The sequence below is a fragment of the Manis javanica genome, chromosome 4, assembly GCF_040802235.1.
Source record: "Manis javanica isolate MJ-LG chromosome 4, MJ_LKY, whole genome shotgun sequence".
NCBI classification, from domain to species: Eukaryota; Metazoa; Chordata; class Mammalia; order Pholidota; family Manidae; genus Manis; species Manis javanica.
Genome location: NC_133159.1, coordinates 11420307 through 11435287, shown reverse-complemented (window position 1 = coordinate 11435287; position 14981 = coordinate 11420307). Strand labels below are relative to the sequence as shown.

General features: G+C 47.4%; 2 protein-coding genes across 8 annotated transcripts in view; one reads left to right on the top strand and one right to left on the bottom strand.

The window, feature by feature from the left end:
- Positions 1-1047: 1047 nt before the first annotated feature.
- AGMAT (agmatinase (putative)) lies at positions 1048-14920 on the top strand. 3 transcript variants are annotated; one of them, XM_036999882.2, is made up of 8 exons: positions 1048-1379; positions 2379-2581; positions 4385-4433; positions 5479-5674; positions 6402-6581; positions 7755-7839; positions 8580-8670; positions 14701-14920. In XM_036999882.2, exons 1-7 carry the CDS (start codon positions 1108-1110, stop codon positions 8651-8653), a joined length of 1059 nt encoding a protein of 352 aa, XP_036855777.2. In that variant the 5' UTR covers positions 1048-1107; the 3' UTR covers positions 8654-8670; positions 14701-14920. The 3 variants fall into 3 exon arrangements, with proteins under 3 accessions (XP_036855777.2, XP_036855778.2, XP_036855776.2); XM_036999883.2 differs by lacking the exon at positions 14701-14920 and adding an exon at positions 9109-9441; XM_036999881.2 differs by lacking the exon at positions 14701-14920 and having other exon boundaries at positions 8580-9441.
- DNAJC16 (DnaJ heat shock protein family (Hsp40) member C16) overlaps positions 9416-14981 on the bottom strand; it is a 32524-nt gene continuing 26958 nt past the window's right edge. For all 5 annotated transcript variants that reach the window (XM_036999880.2, XM_036999879.2, XM_036999878.2 and 2 more), the window contains 4 exons: positions 14319-14399; positions 14109-14207; positions 13391-13561; positions 9416-12816 (listed from right to left, as the gene is read on the bottom strand). In XM_036999880.2, the coding sequence (XP_036855775.1) occupies positions 12417-12816; positions 13391-13561; positions 14109-14207; positions 14319-14399 (751 nt within the window). In that variant the 3' untranslated portion in view covers positions 9416-12416. The remainder of the gene's footprint in view (positions 12817-13390; positions 13562-14108; positions 14208-14318; positions 14400-14981) is intronic.

The following is a 14981-nucleotide window of genomic DNA, read 5'->3' as shown; positions in this document are numbered from 1 at the left end:
GGAGGTGGAAAGTCGCTGGCTTGCTGATCTTGCAGCTCACCTGAGGTGCTCCCCAAACATCCAGGTGGTCACTTAGAACATGGGCAACTAGAGCTCAGGGCCGCAATTGGTGGTGTGAATTACCTGCCTATAGGTGAACATTATCACCTTGATATTGAAACAGTTTGCCATCAGGCAAGGAGCCATCAGAGAGGTGGAAGGGGAGCAGGGGTGCACCTGGCCCAAGAGGCCACCTGAGGAAAGTTTAAAGGAAGTAGCGAAAGACTGTGAGAGGCTGGAGTCACTGTCCCAGGGCCTGACGCACAGGAGGCACTCAAGTATTTGTGAGAAGAGTGAAAGAACAACCAGAAGTAAGAAAACTGATACGCTCAGGACAAGCGGTAGGGAAGAACAGTGCTAGAATTAGGCCCCAGGGGGTTAGTTTATTCCTTTGTTTCAGAAAATGGCAGGAACTTGCTTGGCAGCCTTTTCCAACACTGAACTGGCCATTAGGACATTTGCCCTCCTCCTGCAAAGTGGGGCTGGGTGGTGTGGGGTGTAATGTGTGACCTTGAAGTAAAGGCTACCATTCAACTCAACCCCAGCTGTTTCCATTCACTCTCAACCTCTAGAGATTAAAAAGCCTATAATACCACTCAGTGGCTCATTTAATTTCATTACAAATCACTTCTTTTTTCCCCCCAGTGTGTTTCCACCCTCTGGGCCCTAGAAATAAAGAATCTGCAGACCAGGGGCTCTAGTTTTCTTTCTAGTTTCTAGTTTCTTTCGCTTAGAGAGGCTTTTCCCTTAAAATCTTTAGGGTTTTAAAAATGTTATTCGGAATGGGAAAAGAAGCTGCCAAGGACCTGATTTTGGGGGGTCACACCTGGGGCAGTCCGGGTGGGCGTGAGTGGGGACCCCTGGGCCTGGCTCTATTTTCCAAAGAGGCCAGAGGCCAAAGTCCAGAAAGGGGAGTGAGCAGCACGCCAGGGACGTGCGCCCTCCCCTTGCCCTCCAACCCCGGGTCGCCCGTGCCCTTTGAGCCCTGGTCCGGCGCTGGCGCGCTCGCCCTGCGGGGAGCAGCCGGGTGGGAGCAGCCAGAAGGGAGCAGCCGGGCGCGCGGGCGGCATGCGGCGGCTGCTGGCGTCCGGCTGCGCGCGGGGCCTGCGGGCCGGCGGGGGCGCGCGTCCTGCCTCTGGGCTCTGCGACCCCGGCCGCAGCCCCAGCCGCCAGGCCTCCGACGCCCCCCGCAATCAGCCCCCCAGCTCCGAGTTCGTGGCGCGGCCGGTGGGCGTCTGCTCCATGATGCGGCTGCCGGTGCAGGCCTCCCCCGAGGGGCTGGATGCCGCCTTCGTCGGGGTACCCCTGGACATTGGGACCTCCAACCGGCCCGGGGCGAGGTAAGGCCCCAAGGACTGGGGAACACGTGTCTGACAGGTGGGCCCAGGTGGCTGGGCTGACAGCCTCTGGACACGGAAACCCCACGGGCCGGCGTTTCAGTTTATCCGGGGTCAGGTTGGAATTTGGTACCCGGCTCCAAAATGCGCCTAATTATTTGAGTTGATTTACCTCCACCATCATGGAACAACCCTGAGAGCTCAACACGTGTGTCATTCATTGGTGAAGGAAGTGGGGTTCGTGGACTGAGCCTGCTCCACGCCCTGATCTCTGGGCCTAGCTGGAATGCTGGCTGTGGGTACCCCCAGCTTGTAGCGGCAGGGGACACTACATATGAGAACAGTTGAAGCTGGATGCCTCTTCCCCAAACTTCTAGATATCCCTTGACTCAAGAATTGCTCAAATTTAGGCAATTTTCTTACGATCAAGTCAGAGGAAGGAAAATCAATTTCCTAATCACTGATTATCACCTATTTCTGATTCAGCTCAGCAGTTTTTCATCCGACTGATGGCCTGTATTATAAGTGCCACCATTTATTAAATGTCTACTAAGTGCAAGGTGCTGTGCATAGATGGCCCCATTTGTTCTTACAATAGCAAAGCAAGGTAAATATCATCATTATTATTTTACAGATTAGGAAACTGAGGCTCCAGGAGATTAAGAAATTACCTAATGCCATTTTGTAAACTGGTGGTGGGTGGGCTCCTAGATCTGTGTTTTTCATCTCTTCGTTATATAACCTGAATCAGTGGTTCTTTGCCCCCAGCGGACATCGGGTAGTGTCCGGAGGCATTTTTGTGTTTCACAGTTTGGAGAAGTACGGCTACCTGCATTTACAGGCGAGAGTTGCTGCTAAACACCCTACCTTGCACAGGACAGACCCCACAGTCATGATTCATCCTGCCCCAAATGTTGACAGTGCGGAGGCTGAGAAACGCCCCCTTAAGAAGGGCCTCTAAACCTTTAGGGATGGCTCACGGGATGGTTCTTTCTCCTCCAGATTTGGACCCCGACGGATTCGGGAAGAGTCAGTGATGCTTCGGACCGCCAACCCCAGCACGGGCGCTCTCCCCTTCCAGTCCCTCATGGTTGCAGATCTAGGCGATGTCAATGTCAATCTTTACAACCTTCAGGACAGCTGCCGCCTAATTCGAGAGGCCTATCAGAAAATTGTAGCAGCTGGGTGTATTCCGCTGACCTTGGGTAATGGTGTCTCTGGGGACAAATGTAGTTCTCTGCGCTCAGAGCTGGTGGACAGCGACTCCTTCAGGGCCAGCCACGGTGAACATGGAGACAGTAGGGAAGAGAGTATTTTTACTTTTAGTCCCTGGGGAGAGGACATTAAAATTTTCGGAGGAGAATGATTGACAGGGGTGAGTAGGGTGAGGCAGGTGAGGCATTCAGCTTGGAGCAAAATTTAAGGGGTGCCGGAAAGTTGTAAGTATTACTGATTTTCCCCTTTGGCCTCTGGCTCCAATATGGTTCAGAATAGCGCAGTTCCTGACCCTTTCTTTCTTTAATATTTATCATGGATTTTTTTTTTTGGCATTTATTTTGAGTTTTGAAACTACTGTATTAAAATGCTGAAATCCCTGAAATCACTTGCATTCCGACAAGTTCTCTACCCACTTCACCTTTGTCCCGGCCCTTGATCCCAGGACTACAGAAGGCTGGGAGGCTGCCAACCGAGCTCAGTTCTGACTTTTTAACTATTTTGAGGATATGCTTTTAATATCCTTGATTCAGTGAACTGCAAAAGGGTATTTTCCTCCTTGTCAGGGTCTATATTTTAGGGCAGCTTTCCCTTTGTCCTCTACTACCCTGCCCCATTCTGACTGTAGTGTTTCTTTCTCTTCTGGTTTACAGATAGTTAAAATGACACAGACCTTTTTTCTAAGTATCCAAATTTATTTTTGACAAATTAGAGAGCCTAGCCCGCAGAGCCTAGTGGTGAGGGGTGTGGTTTCTGGATGGCATGGTTTGAAATTTGAGCTCTACCTGTTACTAGCTAGGCTTCCTCTCTTCATCTGTAAAATGGGGATAATAATAATAACAACATTTGTCTCATTATATTACGTGAGGGGCATATAATGAAAGCGCATACTCAGCGCCCCGCAGTGTGACTGGCTTATGTTAAGCTTCAATTAATGTCAGCCATTATTGTTATTAGTTAATTATCTATAGTAATACTTTTCTAGACCTGAGCTGTCCAACACAGTTGCCACTAGCCACATACGGCTATTTACATTTAAATTAATTAAAATTAAATAAAAATTCAGTTCCTCAGTAGCATGAGTCACATTTCACACAGGCCTAGTGCTGAGAGAGAACATTTCCATTATTGTAGAAAGTTCTATTGGACAGAGCTGCTCTGGGCATTTTACCTGTAAACCTTAATTTGTTTAATTCAACAGTGGCTTTGATAATCAAGTTCAGAAAATGGGGACTTAAGTCTGAGATTGTGTCAAGAGGGTCAGGTGGAGCAGAGAGGAGCAAGGCATTAGTTCATGAGGCAGAGGAGGCCTCTCATCACTGGGGTAGGGAGACAAGCAGAAACAAACCAGCCCCTCAGAGCTTGCTGGCTTGGAAGAGAGCTGAGCAGGTCCCATCTTGAGGCAAGTGGCCACCTTTTTACCCGTTATCCTCATACCCACTAGGGGGAGTGGCTCCCAGGTAAACACCTGTGACAAGACCCCAACAGGAAAGACCCAAGTCCCCTGCTTTTAGAGCATGCAGAGGCCAGTCTACTGGACAGGGCTGTTCAGGACGTGCTAGCATGAGCTGTATTGAGCTAGCATCTGCCTCTTTTAAACGACAATGTAATCCTGGACATCCAGGGGGCCATTTTCCCATCACTGAACAAGATCTTAGTTGAGCTGGGGTTACCGTGCTTCAGTCTAATCAGTAAGGAGGCAGAATTGGGCAAATTGACAATTCTTCTGTGTAGCACGCAGTCCTCCAATCATACCCATATTCCAGAAGGTTTCTTCATTTTTCTCTTTGCAGGTGGAGATCACACAATCACATATCCTATATTGCAAGCGATGGCGACAAAGTAAGTCTGAGGCGTCTGGGCCCAAGCAAGGTTTCGAAATGCAGGAGCTAGGGAATGAGTTGTTTGCTGTTAGATGGCTCCAGGTGACCTCTGCTGGCTGAGGTTATTTGGGGTGATAGGAAATTCCCAACTGAGTTGCTCCTGCGGATCAAAATCATCGCTCTCCAGGTGTCTCTGTCAGTCATCAGCTGGGAGCCAAGGCAATTTATTATTAAGACCTCTGGCCACCCTCCCTTGCCCTAGATCTGTTCTGGGATACATGGTCAGCATTTACCTCTGTTTTTGGAAGATGAGCACCCCGTGAAATAACAACCCCAGTTAACTCCAGTTTCTGTTTTGCTTCAAAGGCCAGGTACAAACACCGACAAGCACTGTGGTGACGCTTGCTGAGGAGAGACACTGCTTTTTCCTGAAAAGACCCCTTTCCCAGAGAATGAGCAGATGGACTTGCCAGTAGTGCAAGTCTCCCAGGGATTGACTAGCTGGTTAATTAGTCTGAGAAAGAGACAGAAGGTTCCAGGCGGCGGCAGCTCCAGAATTCATATGTGGAAAGAGCCTGGGGGTGGCATTCTGGTTGGGGGTGGGTAGGTATAAGTCTGTTCTGGAAGCTGTGTTTGATTTAGAGGGTATGTTTCTTTTGGGTGACTGGCATGGTTGGTGGAGATGACGGAGAGAGAGCTGGGTCTGAGCTCTTAGTGTTGCAGTTGAAGCGAGGGTGGCTCTGATTTGTTCAGCTGAGCTCAGGTGAGCCACCGCCCTTCGTCTCCTCCTTCCAGCCCTCTCCATCTCTAAGTGAAGAAACTCCGGGTGGGAGGTAGTGGGTGGTAGCTAAGCACACGTCTGTTTGCTGCCTGACTTATCTGAGGTATTGTTCTGAAGTGCTAAGTGATTTGAAGACAGAAACCAGTTGCAAGGCCAGTAGTTCATGCCAGGTCTCCCCGGCATGGCTGTGGGTGGTCATCAAATTTTGGTGGCTTGGAGGGTGGCTGGACTCAGGCTCCATAAGGAAGCCTGGCCTCTGAGCTACCTGTCCTACTGTCATCAGGCATGGCCCTGTGGGGCTGCTGCACGTGGATGCTCACATGGACACGGCGGACAAGGCCTTAGGGGAGAAGCTGTACCACGGGACCCCCTTCCGCCGGTGCGTGGACGAGGGACTCTTGGACTGTACGCGCGTCGTGCAGATTGGCATCCGGGGCTCTTCCATGACCCTGGATCCATACAGATACAGCTGGAGCCAGGTGACAGACCAAATGCCCCTCCCACTGTCCGCAGCCCGCCCACAAAGTTCCTTCTTCTCCACTGCCCACTCATTTCATTGGTGGCTATGGATTCAACAGTGGCTTTGATAATCAAGTTCAGAAAATGGGGACTTAAGTCTGAGATTGTGTCAAGAGGGTCAGGTGGAGCAGAGAGGAGCAAGGCATTAGTTCATGAGGCAGAGGAGGCCTCTCATCACAGGCAGGGAGACAAGCAGAAACAAACCAGCCCCTCAGAGGTTGCTGGCTTGGAAGAGAGCTGAGCAGGTCCCATCTTGAGGCAAGTGGCCACCTTTTTACCCGTCATCCTTATACCCACTAGGGGGAGTGGCTCCCAGGTAAACACCTGTGACAAGACCCCAACAGGAAAGACCCAAGTCCCCTGCTTTTAGAGCATGCAGAGGCCAGTCTACTGGACAGGGCTGTTCAGGACGTGCTAGCATGAGCTGTATTGAAGTTCTCGTTCTTGATTTAGCCAAGCTTCTCCTGAGGCCACCCTTGGAAGTCCACTTTGACTTACTCCCTGCTTCTCCACCAGTCATCATCACGGTCCCTCCCTTCCTCCCTGTATAAGGGACAGGAGAGTTCCCTCCTCATGAACCCTGAGGTCAGGTGTGATGTGCACAAAAGCACTTAGCAGGGGGTTGGCACACAGGAAATGCCACTATGCAGAAGCTTGAGCTCCACTTTCCAATCCCTGCCTCCTCAGGGCTTCCGGGTGGTCCTGGCTGAAGACTGCTGGATGAAGTCGCTGGTCCCTCTGATGGGGGAAGTGAGGCAGCAGATGGGAGGCCAGCCCATTTACATCAGCTTTGATATCGATGGCTTGGATCCTGCCTATGCCCCAGGGACAGGGACACCTGAAATTGCAGGTCTCACTCCAAGTCAGGTAAGGACGTTCCATTAGTGACAATTCCTGGGGGTGAGGATTCTTAACGCTGCACTTTACTCCCAATGAGTCTTTAGGAGTCAGGATAGAATTTAAAAGCGGAGGCCTTTACTTTTTTCTCAGGGCCGACTGTAGATTTGAATACTCTTAGGAATTACTGAGTTTGCCAAGGACCCTCATTTCTTATTGGAATATTCCTTTAGTGGGTCTTTCTGCCTCTGGTCTCCCTGTAGTCGGTTCATGGGGACAATACTGTAGTACCCTCTCTTAAGAACACTAAAGTTATCTTTTTGGGGTTAAATTTAACAAGTGTATATAATGGGATTAACCACCTACTAAGGTAGTCAAGAGGTTTAAACACCCAAATAAAGCTCCCATAAGGTGTGCTGAATGCACGTGCAGAGAGGCAGAATTGAGATGTGCTTATAGGTAGACGTAAGCTCCAGGAGGGTTGGGCATTTTGCTCAGTACTTGCCCTTGGAGCCTAGAATAGAGCCTGTCATACAAATAGTAGGTACTCAAGGATCTTTGAGTAAATGAATGAAGACTGCTTAAACCTAATATATTATCTTATATCCTCTAAGAAAGGGCGATGGTCATAACTTCCTCTTCAAAGCCATTCCCCACCAGTTCCCATCAGAGACGTATCTAACCCGCGATCCTCATTCCTTAGCTGACCATCCTTCGAGGCTTTTCACCTGCGGGAATGGAAACCTTCAGACACAGCGACTGTCTTCCTACCTTCCCCCTCACTTATCCTGTCTTCCAGCCATGTCTACCCCCATCTTGGTGTCTTTCCCCTGCTGGGGCTGCCTTACCCTGGGGTCTGTTCCTTGAGCTAAGTGTTTCCAGGCTAAGGCCTTCTCTCACTTCTTCAAGCTGTTATGTGTGCTGATACTATTTCACACTTGCTTTTTTTGACGCCCTTAACGCGTGATGTTGAGATGACTGGTTGGTCTGCCTTCATCATCACATATGGACCCCTTGGGAGCAGGGCCTGTGCATTGGTCGTGTCTCTGCTTTGTCTGGCAGTCAGTAGGTGTTGACTGATGGAAATCAAGTTTCAAGTCAAAGGGTGGGTGTGTGTCGGGAGGAATCCACTGTGGCCTCTACTGGGTGCTTTTCATTGTAAATGAGTAGCGCTGTGGACAACTCAGGTTCCATCTTGGACAGGCGCTGGAGATCATCCGGGGTTGTCAAGGTCTGAATGTGGTGGGATGTGATCTCGTGGAAGTTTCGCCGCAGTATGATCCTTCTGGTGAGTCACTGAGAAAAGTTACGATCTGTATGTAGCTGCTAGTTTAAATTAATACCTAGTATTAATCTAGGTAATAAGCAGATGGATGGGTCTTTTTGTTAACTCAGATCCTAGTATCTCCTATGGTGAGGAAAATAGGCCTATTACTGTATACCTTAGAAGCAAGAGCTAATTAACTCTAACAAAACTCCTGGGAGGCAGCTAAGTATTATTAGCTCACCCACCCATCAGCAGAGGAGAAAAAAATCCGGCCTGTAGTTTGGTGATAGGATGGCACAGTTCCATCCTCCTTTGACATTTCATTGAAAAGGGAATTCTCGAGGCATAAATAATGTTTATTAAAATTAATGACGTGCGGAGTTAGCCGGTCTAGGAGAGATAAGCAAAGCGGATGCCATCTCAATAATTTTAATTTAGAACAGTGTACAGTTAGACCTATTAGCCTCAGAGTAGATAATAAACACAATACAAATCATTATTACAGGTTTTTCTTTGAGGGAAAATGTCCTCAGAGTAAACAAAGAACTTTCTGAATTTTAAAATACTGTTTCTGAATGATCTTGACGGGGTGGAATGGCAGGGAGAGCACGTCCGCAGGCTGGTCGGGCAGCTGGGAGGAGAGAATGGAAGGCAGCTCTCTGGACAGTGAGCAGGGAGGGAGGGGGGCTGGAGTCCCCAGTGCCTCGGCCCCTGGAGACGGTCTGCACGGCACTCACCTTGGGTTTTTTACTTCTTGGTAGGAAACACGGCCCTCCTGGCGGCTAACCTGCTGTTTGAGATGCTGTGTGCCCTCCCCAGAGCGAAAGTCATCTGAACCTTGTGCTCTTCAAGGTAAAACCTCATATGGTGTTGATGACAAATTCTCAGGAAGAATTTATGTGCAAGCAGTCGGAGGACGCAAGAGTTTATGCCAGTGAAGCTTTCTGCTCAAAATGTCATCAGTAGCTGTAAAGTCTGGGCATTCAGTAGAACTCTAATCTAAACAGCTAATGTTTCTAAGGAGTTTGGATTAATTAAAAAAAAACAACAAACCACTTGTGATTTTCTTTTCCCTTTGATGAAAGATGGTAGAAGATAAAGGGGAAGGAGAGAATTTAGTTTAAGATTACCTAAAAATTGGAGGGATAAAACAAAAAAAACCCTAAGAAATAATACTGTGTAAGCAATTCCATAGTTCTAGTCTTTTCCTTTAAACTATAGCTTCTCCTCTGGAGAGATTAGGCTGCACTTTGGTTTTAGGACCATCATGAAATGTAAACCTGTTTGAAGGAATAATGTAAATCCCGGTAAAAGAAACCTCCCCCTGAAGAGCTCAGCAGAGCCCCAGAAATGTCTCCACCTGATCCGCTGGCCTCCAGAGAGCCCTTCACAGGCACGGCCTTCACCAGCTCCCTGCAAGGCTGTTTTGCATTACCTGCTCTTCAAGCGGACACGCCCACAATGACAGCAATTCCCGGAATCTGTGGCTCAGCCGTGCAGATTGCAAGCACGTGTTGAGTTACAAGCAAATTCAATTTTGTTGATAATGTGCCCATCATCAAACTGTATCTCGCAATGCAAGATCTACTCACAGTGATCACACATTAAAATAGTTTATTTGTTTCCAGTCTGTAAGATTCTTCAAACAAAAATAACATCAGCTTCAGTGCCTGTTCACAATACAAAACAAAAACAACATAAAAAAGACACCATTTGCCAAATAAGTTATTTGTTCCTAAGAGTATCAAAAGTGCAAAATGTTCGCCTTCCTCTCAGAGCTGTCTCGAGAGTATAATCCTTCCTGAAAAACTGAACAGCCAGATTCAGCAGCTGCCACACTGCAATTGTTTTCAGAGGCCAGCGTCAGGTACTTGGACGTGAGCAGTCTTTCATCTGTAAAGATGTTCCGCATCAACTTTTAAAGAATTTTACTTAGAAGTTTGTTTGCTTCTGATCCTTTTTCCCCAACAAAGCAAATCACTTAAAACACATTCAGATCCTATTTCTCTTTGTATCAGGAAAACATTTTATGTATTGAATGAGGAGGGCATCAATCTCTTATTTGAAAACTACTACCAGATTTTCATGATGTGACGGCAGCGAGACCTTGGTGCCCAAAGGCAGTTAGGGCTGTCTTGCTCATTGAAATGTCGCTTAAAGTTGGAGCTAATGAGCTCTGTGAGACAAATTGTGCCACTGACACCTGGACAGTAAAAAAAAAAGACTTTTTGAATGGGCATCTATTCCATAAAGACTTGTTTTAGGCCAGTTTTCACCCCCATCTGCTTAATATGATGCACAGTCTATAGCAACTGCAAAAGCCTACCTCTAGAAATAGCAGTGTTTCAAGACATTTGAAGATTAGGAGAACTTAAAATCAAAATTAGGTCTGTGTGATTACATACATGAGAAAGAAATGGTGGCATTGGCTGAGCATGACAATGGCTCATCATTTGACACAAAAGTAAACAAATTCATGGACCAACATTCACAGAGAAGGCCTGGGTGTCAAGGGTAAAGTTCAATTTATAATAAAAGCTCCCTAGTCTAGTAGATCCTTTTGGGGGACAGATCTACCAGCTCCCAATTCTGCAGAATTTTTGGACTGAAATACTTGCCAGGAATGTTTTCAATCCTATTATTACTTTCTTAGTACAAATGTACTAAGGTATCTGAAGGTACAGTTATCTGAAGGTATTTTTAATGCTAAAAAAAAAAATGAACATATCTGGGGAGGTTTTGGTTTTCAGAAATTAAGATTCCCATTAGTACTAGCAATTAAAAATAAAAACTTATCACTGAAACAAAATGCTACTCGTATAAGTGATTTGGCTATAAATAACCCAGAAAATAACTCCGAGGACAGGGCATCAAGGAGCCAAATTAATTGCTTGATTATGTCTACCTGGGCCAGGTGCCATGAGATGGGGCCATCAGAGTAAGCATCCATTTTTAGAGGATCATGTGGAAAAATAAAGCCTGGCAGTGATTTCTTAACAAAGCTATAAAACTTCGTAAAATCTTTAGGAATTCCTGGGCTTTCATAATTTATTACTGGCCACTGTAGCTTGATATTTAAATAATTTGGGATCCAAGTGGCTTAGTTCAAAACAATTATGATTAAAGAAATACCAACTTAGTAAATATCCCATCACTGATTTTGACCCTTCACTTTATAAAAGGGCAATTTGCTTTGACAATTGAACAGACCACTCCTTGAAGCTATCTAAACTCCTTTGGTGGTGTAGCCCTAAGAAGAAAAGCTAAACTCTAACTGGCTGGTTATGATCCAGCCTGGAGTCCACTGTACACTGGAGTGCAAGCTGGGGTGCTGATAGAACAGGTTTGACCCTGTAAACTTGTGAAGCAGTTTTAAGTTAAGAGTGAAAACACTTAAGACGAGACATCAAAATATAGGCCAGAAGCTCAGAGTAAGCCCTCTGCAAAACAGAGGAGTCTAGAATAAGTCTTGACTCACTTGCCATAAAAGAGAGCTTGAAGATACAGTGCTTTTGGGGTAACAGTGTCCAAGAACAAGTGTTGAGAAATTTTAAGTTCCTCAATACAAAGACATGTCTGGTGCTTTACTAGAGACATCACTGGAGTGAAGAGGTTTCTCCAACTGACTCATGGCAGAGGGGAATATGTCTTCAGTTCACCATCTACTGGCTTATAGCAGCTTATCTCTACATTCAGAGAACAAGATTACAAGTTATGGCTCCTAATATCCATACCCTAAAACTGACAGAGGCAGAAGGGCATGTGAAAACACATACATAAAGAGCTCAAAGTCATTACAGTGCTTCTCGCCGTGCAGACCCCTCCCTGGCCACACGGAGCCCTGGGGAGGCGCTGCTGGGACGCTCACAGAGGGGTCGCTTCGGTCGCCACCCAGCCCACCCTTCTCTTGTCATGGGAAGAAAACCGAACTCACACGCAGAATCCCCACTCATCTCCTGCCTTTTTAAATGGCTGATCAACGGTTGGAGGGCATACCCCCAAAATAGACTTGTAGCCATTTTCTGCTGGAAAACCATTAAATGTAAGGTTGCTTGGAACAAGGCCTCCTTGAAGATGCAGGGCCTAGAAGCCGCTGTGGACTGTTCCACGGTCACAGCATGCACCATGGCAGGGCGCAGCAGGGGCCAGGAGGGCAGGGGAGGGGCTAAGCGACGTTCCGGGCGCGCCAGGACCAGAACGCCAGGCAACGCCAGGCTCTGAGGTTCCGTCCAGGTACCGCTGCAGGGCTGTGCCCTGTGCTTCTCCCAGAGCACAGAGGCAGGACAGAGGAGGGTGGTGTGAGCAGGCGACACAGACAACGAAGGAAGAGGGGATGAGGAGTCTACTTGATACAGTGCAGCATCCAAATGAGGGAACAAAAACCCGAAGGGAAATATTTGGATGTAGGGAATCCAACTTGTGGTGTTTTTCACTCCTAGGTTGGAACGGGACAAAGGAAAGATTCTTCTAGCCGTGGTTGTAGAATAATAATCTAGAACCTATACTCTTGTCTGTTGTGATAGTTTGAGTCCTGAAAATACCTGTTCACAGGGGCCTATTAAAAAAGCCTGAGGAGTTCGAGTCTCTCTGAAATCCTCTCAGTCTAGTTCAGGCCACGAGGGGATATAAAACCTCTGCAAGGAGCCTTCCAGCAGGCGCTCCATCCACAAGGACAGCTTGCTCAGTTTTCCTTTGATGGGCCTGGATCCCAGGCCACAGGATGATTTCCCTCGAGAGTCACTCAGATGCAGGGAAGAGTCAAGATCACCGCATGACCCCATGGCTTCCTCCTCTTCCACTGTTTTTTGGGGCTTGAAAAGGCAGAAATATTTCTTGTGGCCATTGAGAGCCAGGACATAACCAGTGTAGTCACGTTCCATGAAATGCTTGTCATACTGGTTTGGAATTGGGGCTGCATCTTGAGCAAACTCTAGTAAGTATTCCAGCCACTCTCTGTGCTTATCTAGGCTCAGGAAGGAGAAGTGCAGGCAGCTGCTCCTGAAGGAAGAACAGAGCAAAGATTTAGGGTACAGCCTGGCACACTTAATTGTTGGGAACATAAGTGCCTCAGTCAGCTTTCAAGTAACAGAGAAGGGCTGTGTGTTGGGTGGGGTCCGAGCAGAAAGATGGAAGGGCTTCTGTGGGGCTTGGAGGGCTCTGCTCACCTACCTCCTGGTCCCCGGCTGGGTGTCACTTACACCACTCTCAGTATCTGGCTTCAGGAAAATACACAAATGCTAGGGAACAGTTTCCTGAAAAGGCTCAAGGAAGAAGACTGAGTTCAACCTCTTCTGCTCAGAATCATCAGGACATGAAGTCAAGGTGGGGCAAAGGTCCGCTCGTGATGGCTTAGATTTCTGGGTTGGAAAGGTCACAGCCAACATCTCGCTACATGGATAAAGCCTTTCATGCAAAGAGGGGATATCATTTTCCTCTAGTCCCCTCTTTACCTGAATATGCACGCTCTCTCCCTCTCCTTCCCTCCCTCCCTCCCTCCACCTCTCCCTCCCTCCCTCTCTCTCTCTCTCTCTCTCTCACACACACACACACACACACACACGTGTGAGCTCACCCAGTGAATGTGTAGACCTCTAAAGCGAATTTCTGTAGTAGGCTGGTCTTGGTGGAGTTTGATAGGATGAGGACGACGTTCATGTGGCCTGGCCTCAGGCGCACCAAGTTACTGGTGTATGTCACGTCTGTGAGTTCAGTTACCTCCACAAAGCCTTTTTTAGGAATCTTGCTGTGGGCAAATAGTGAGGAATTAAGATGCTATCAGGATAGGGGAATACTATTATTTTTAAAACGTACAAGTGGAAAAAAATGCTATGTTCTAACCAGACTAGATGTTATTTGACATTCTCGATCCTGATACACGGGCAGGATGGGCTAGTCCCTCCTTGGAAGTCTTGGGCTGACATAGAACCTTTCAGATGCTGCAGAGAAGTGGCTTCAGGGCAGGACGAAGTTGACACAGTTGAAGTGACATAGCCTTCTCTGCTTCTGGCTCAGCTAGCATCTCTTTGACATGCTTTGCTTCCCACCCTCATTATTAAACTGCAGAGTGAGAACCCAAAGGTACCAAGTAGGAGATAAACAGGTGCTGCGTCTAAATGCCTAGAGGGTCTCAGTTATCACTAATCCGCAGCTGACTTCCTACACCTGCAGCTCCCACGCAGGGAGGTGGGCCGGAGCGCTCAACACACTGTATATCAAACTGCTTTACTAGACTATGTGGTCTGTGGGTCTCCTGCTGAGGGGAGGTGGGTTTGGCGTTTTGTTAGAGAAACCTGCTGTTTTCTCTGGTGAAGCTTGGCTCGGCCTTCCCCGCCTTCTCATGGGCTTCCTCTTTATCCGGAGGGTTTGACTCACGCTCATCATTCGAGTCACTAAAGTAAGAAAAAAAGAGTTTTACAAAAAAACAAAAAAAAGAGTAGAAACAACCATGAAGGTTGGGGCTCAGCCTTCGGAAACCGGCCCGAGAAGCCCCACGGGCCTACCTGAAAGCCTGAATGAGGACGGTGCCGAAGAGGATGAACAGGGCAGAGAAGACCAGGGACAGGAGGGGCATCATTTCCCGCCTGAAACGAGTGAACAAATTCGGGTCAGCGCTAGAAGGGCTGCTGTGATGTGTCAAGCAGTGGCCTTAGGTTTCTTCAGTCTGGCTTAATACAAAACAACCAAAAAGCTCCCGTTGAAAATTCCCAAATAGAAAAGTTTTTGTACCAACGAACACTTTCTAATTTCATACACAGGGGTTTTTGGGGGTGGAAACGAGGAAAGCAGAGATTTTTCTCTCATTGTTCTAATTCACAGATCACTTATTCTCAAAGTTCGATGTTGTGTCTCAGCGTAATAGGCTGTGCTTAATAAATTCTGCAGGAGAAAACAGTAAGAGGAGCAATAATGGATTTACGTTGTGAACATGGAAGAACATTCTGATGTCTGCTGTCAAGGACTAAGAAGTCTGTGCTATTGTACAGCACGGAGAAGACAATGACTCTCCAACATCTTACTATGCTGACAGACAGCGACTGCAGTGGCGGGGGTGAGGACTTGGTAATATGGGTGAATGTTGAAACCACTGTGTTGTTTATGTGAAACCATCATAAGATTATATATCAATGATACTTTAATAAAAAAAAAAAGAGTCTGTGCTATTA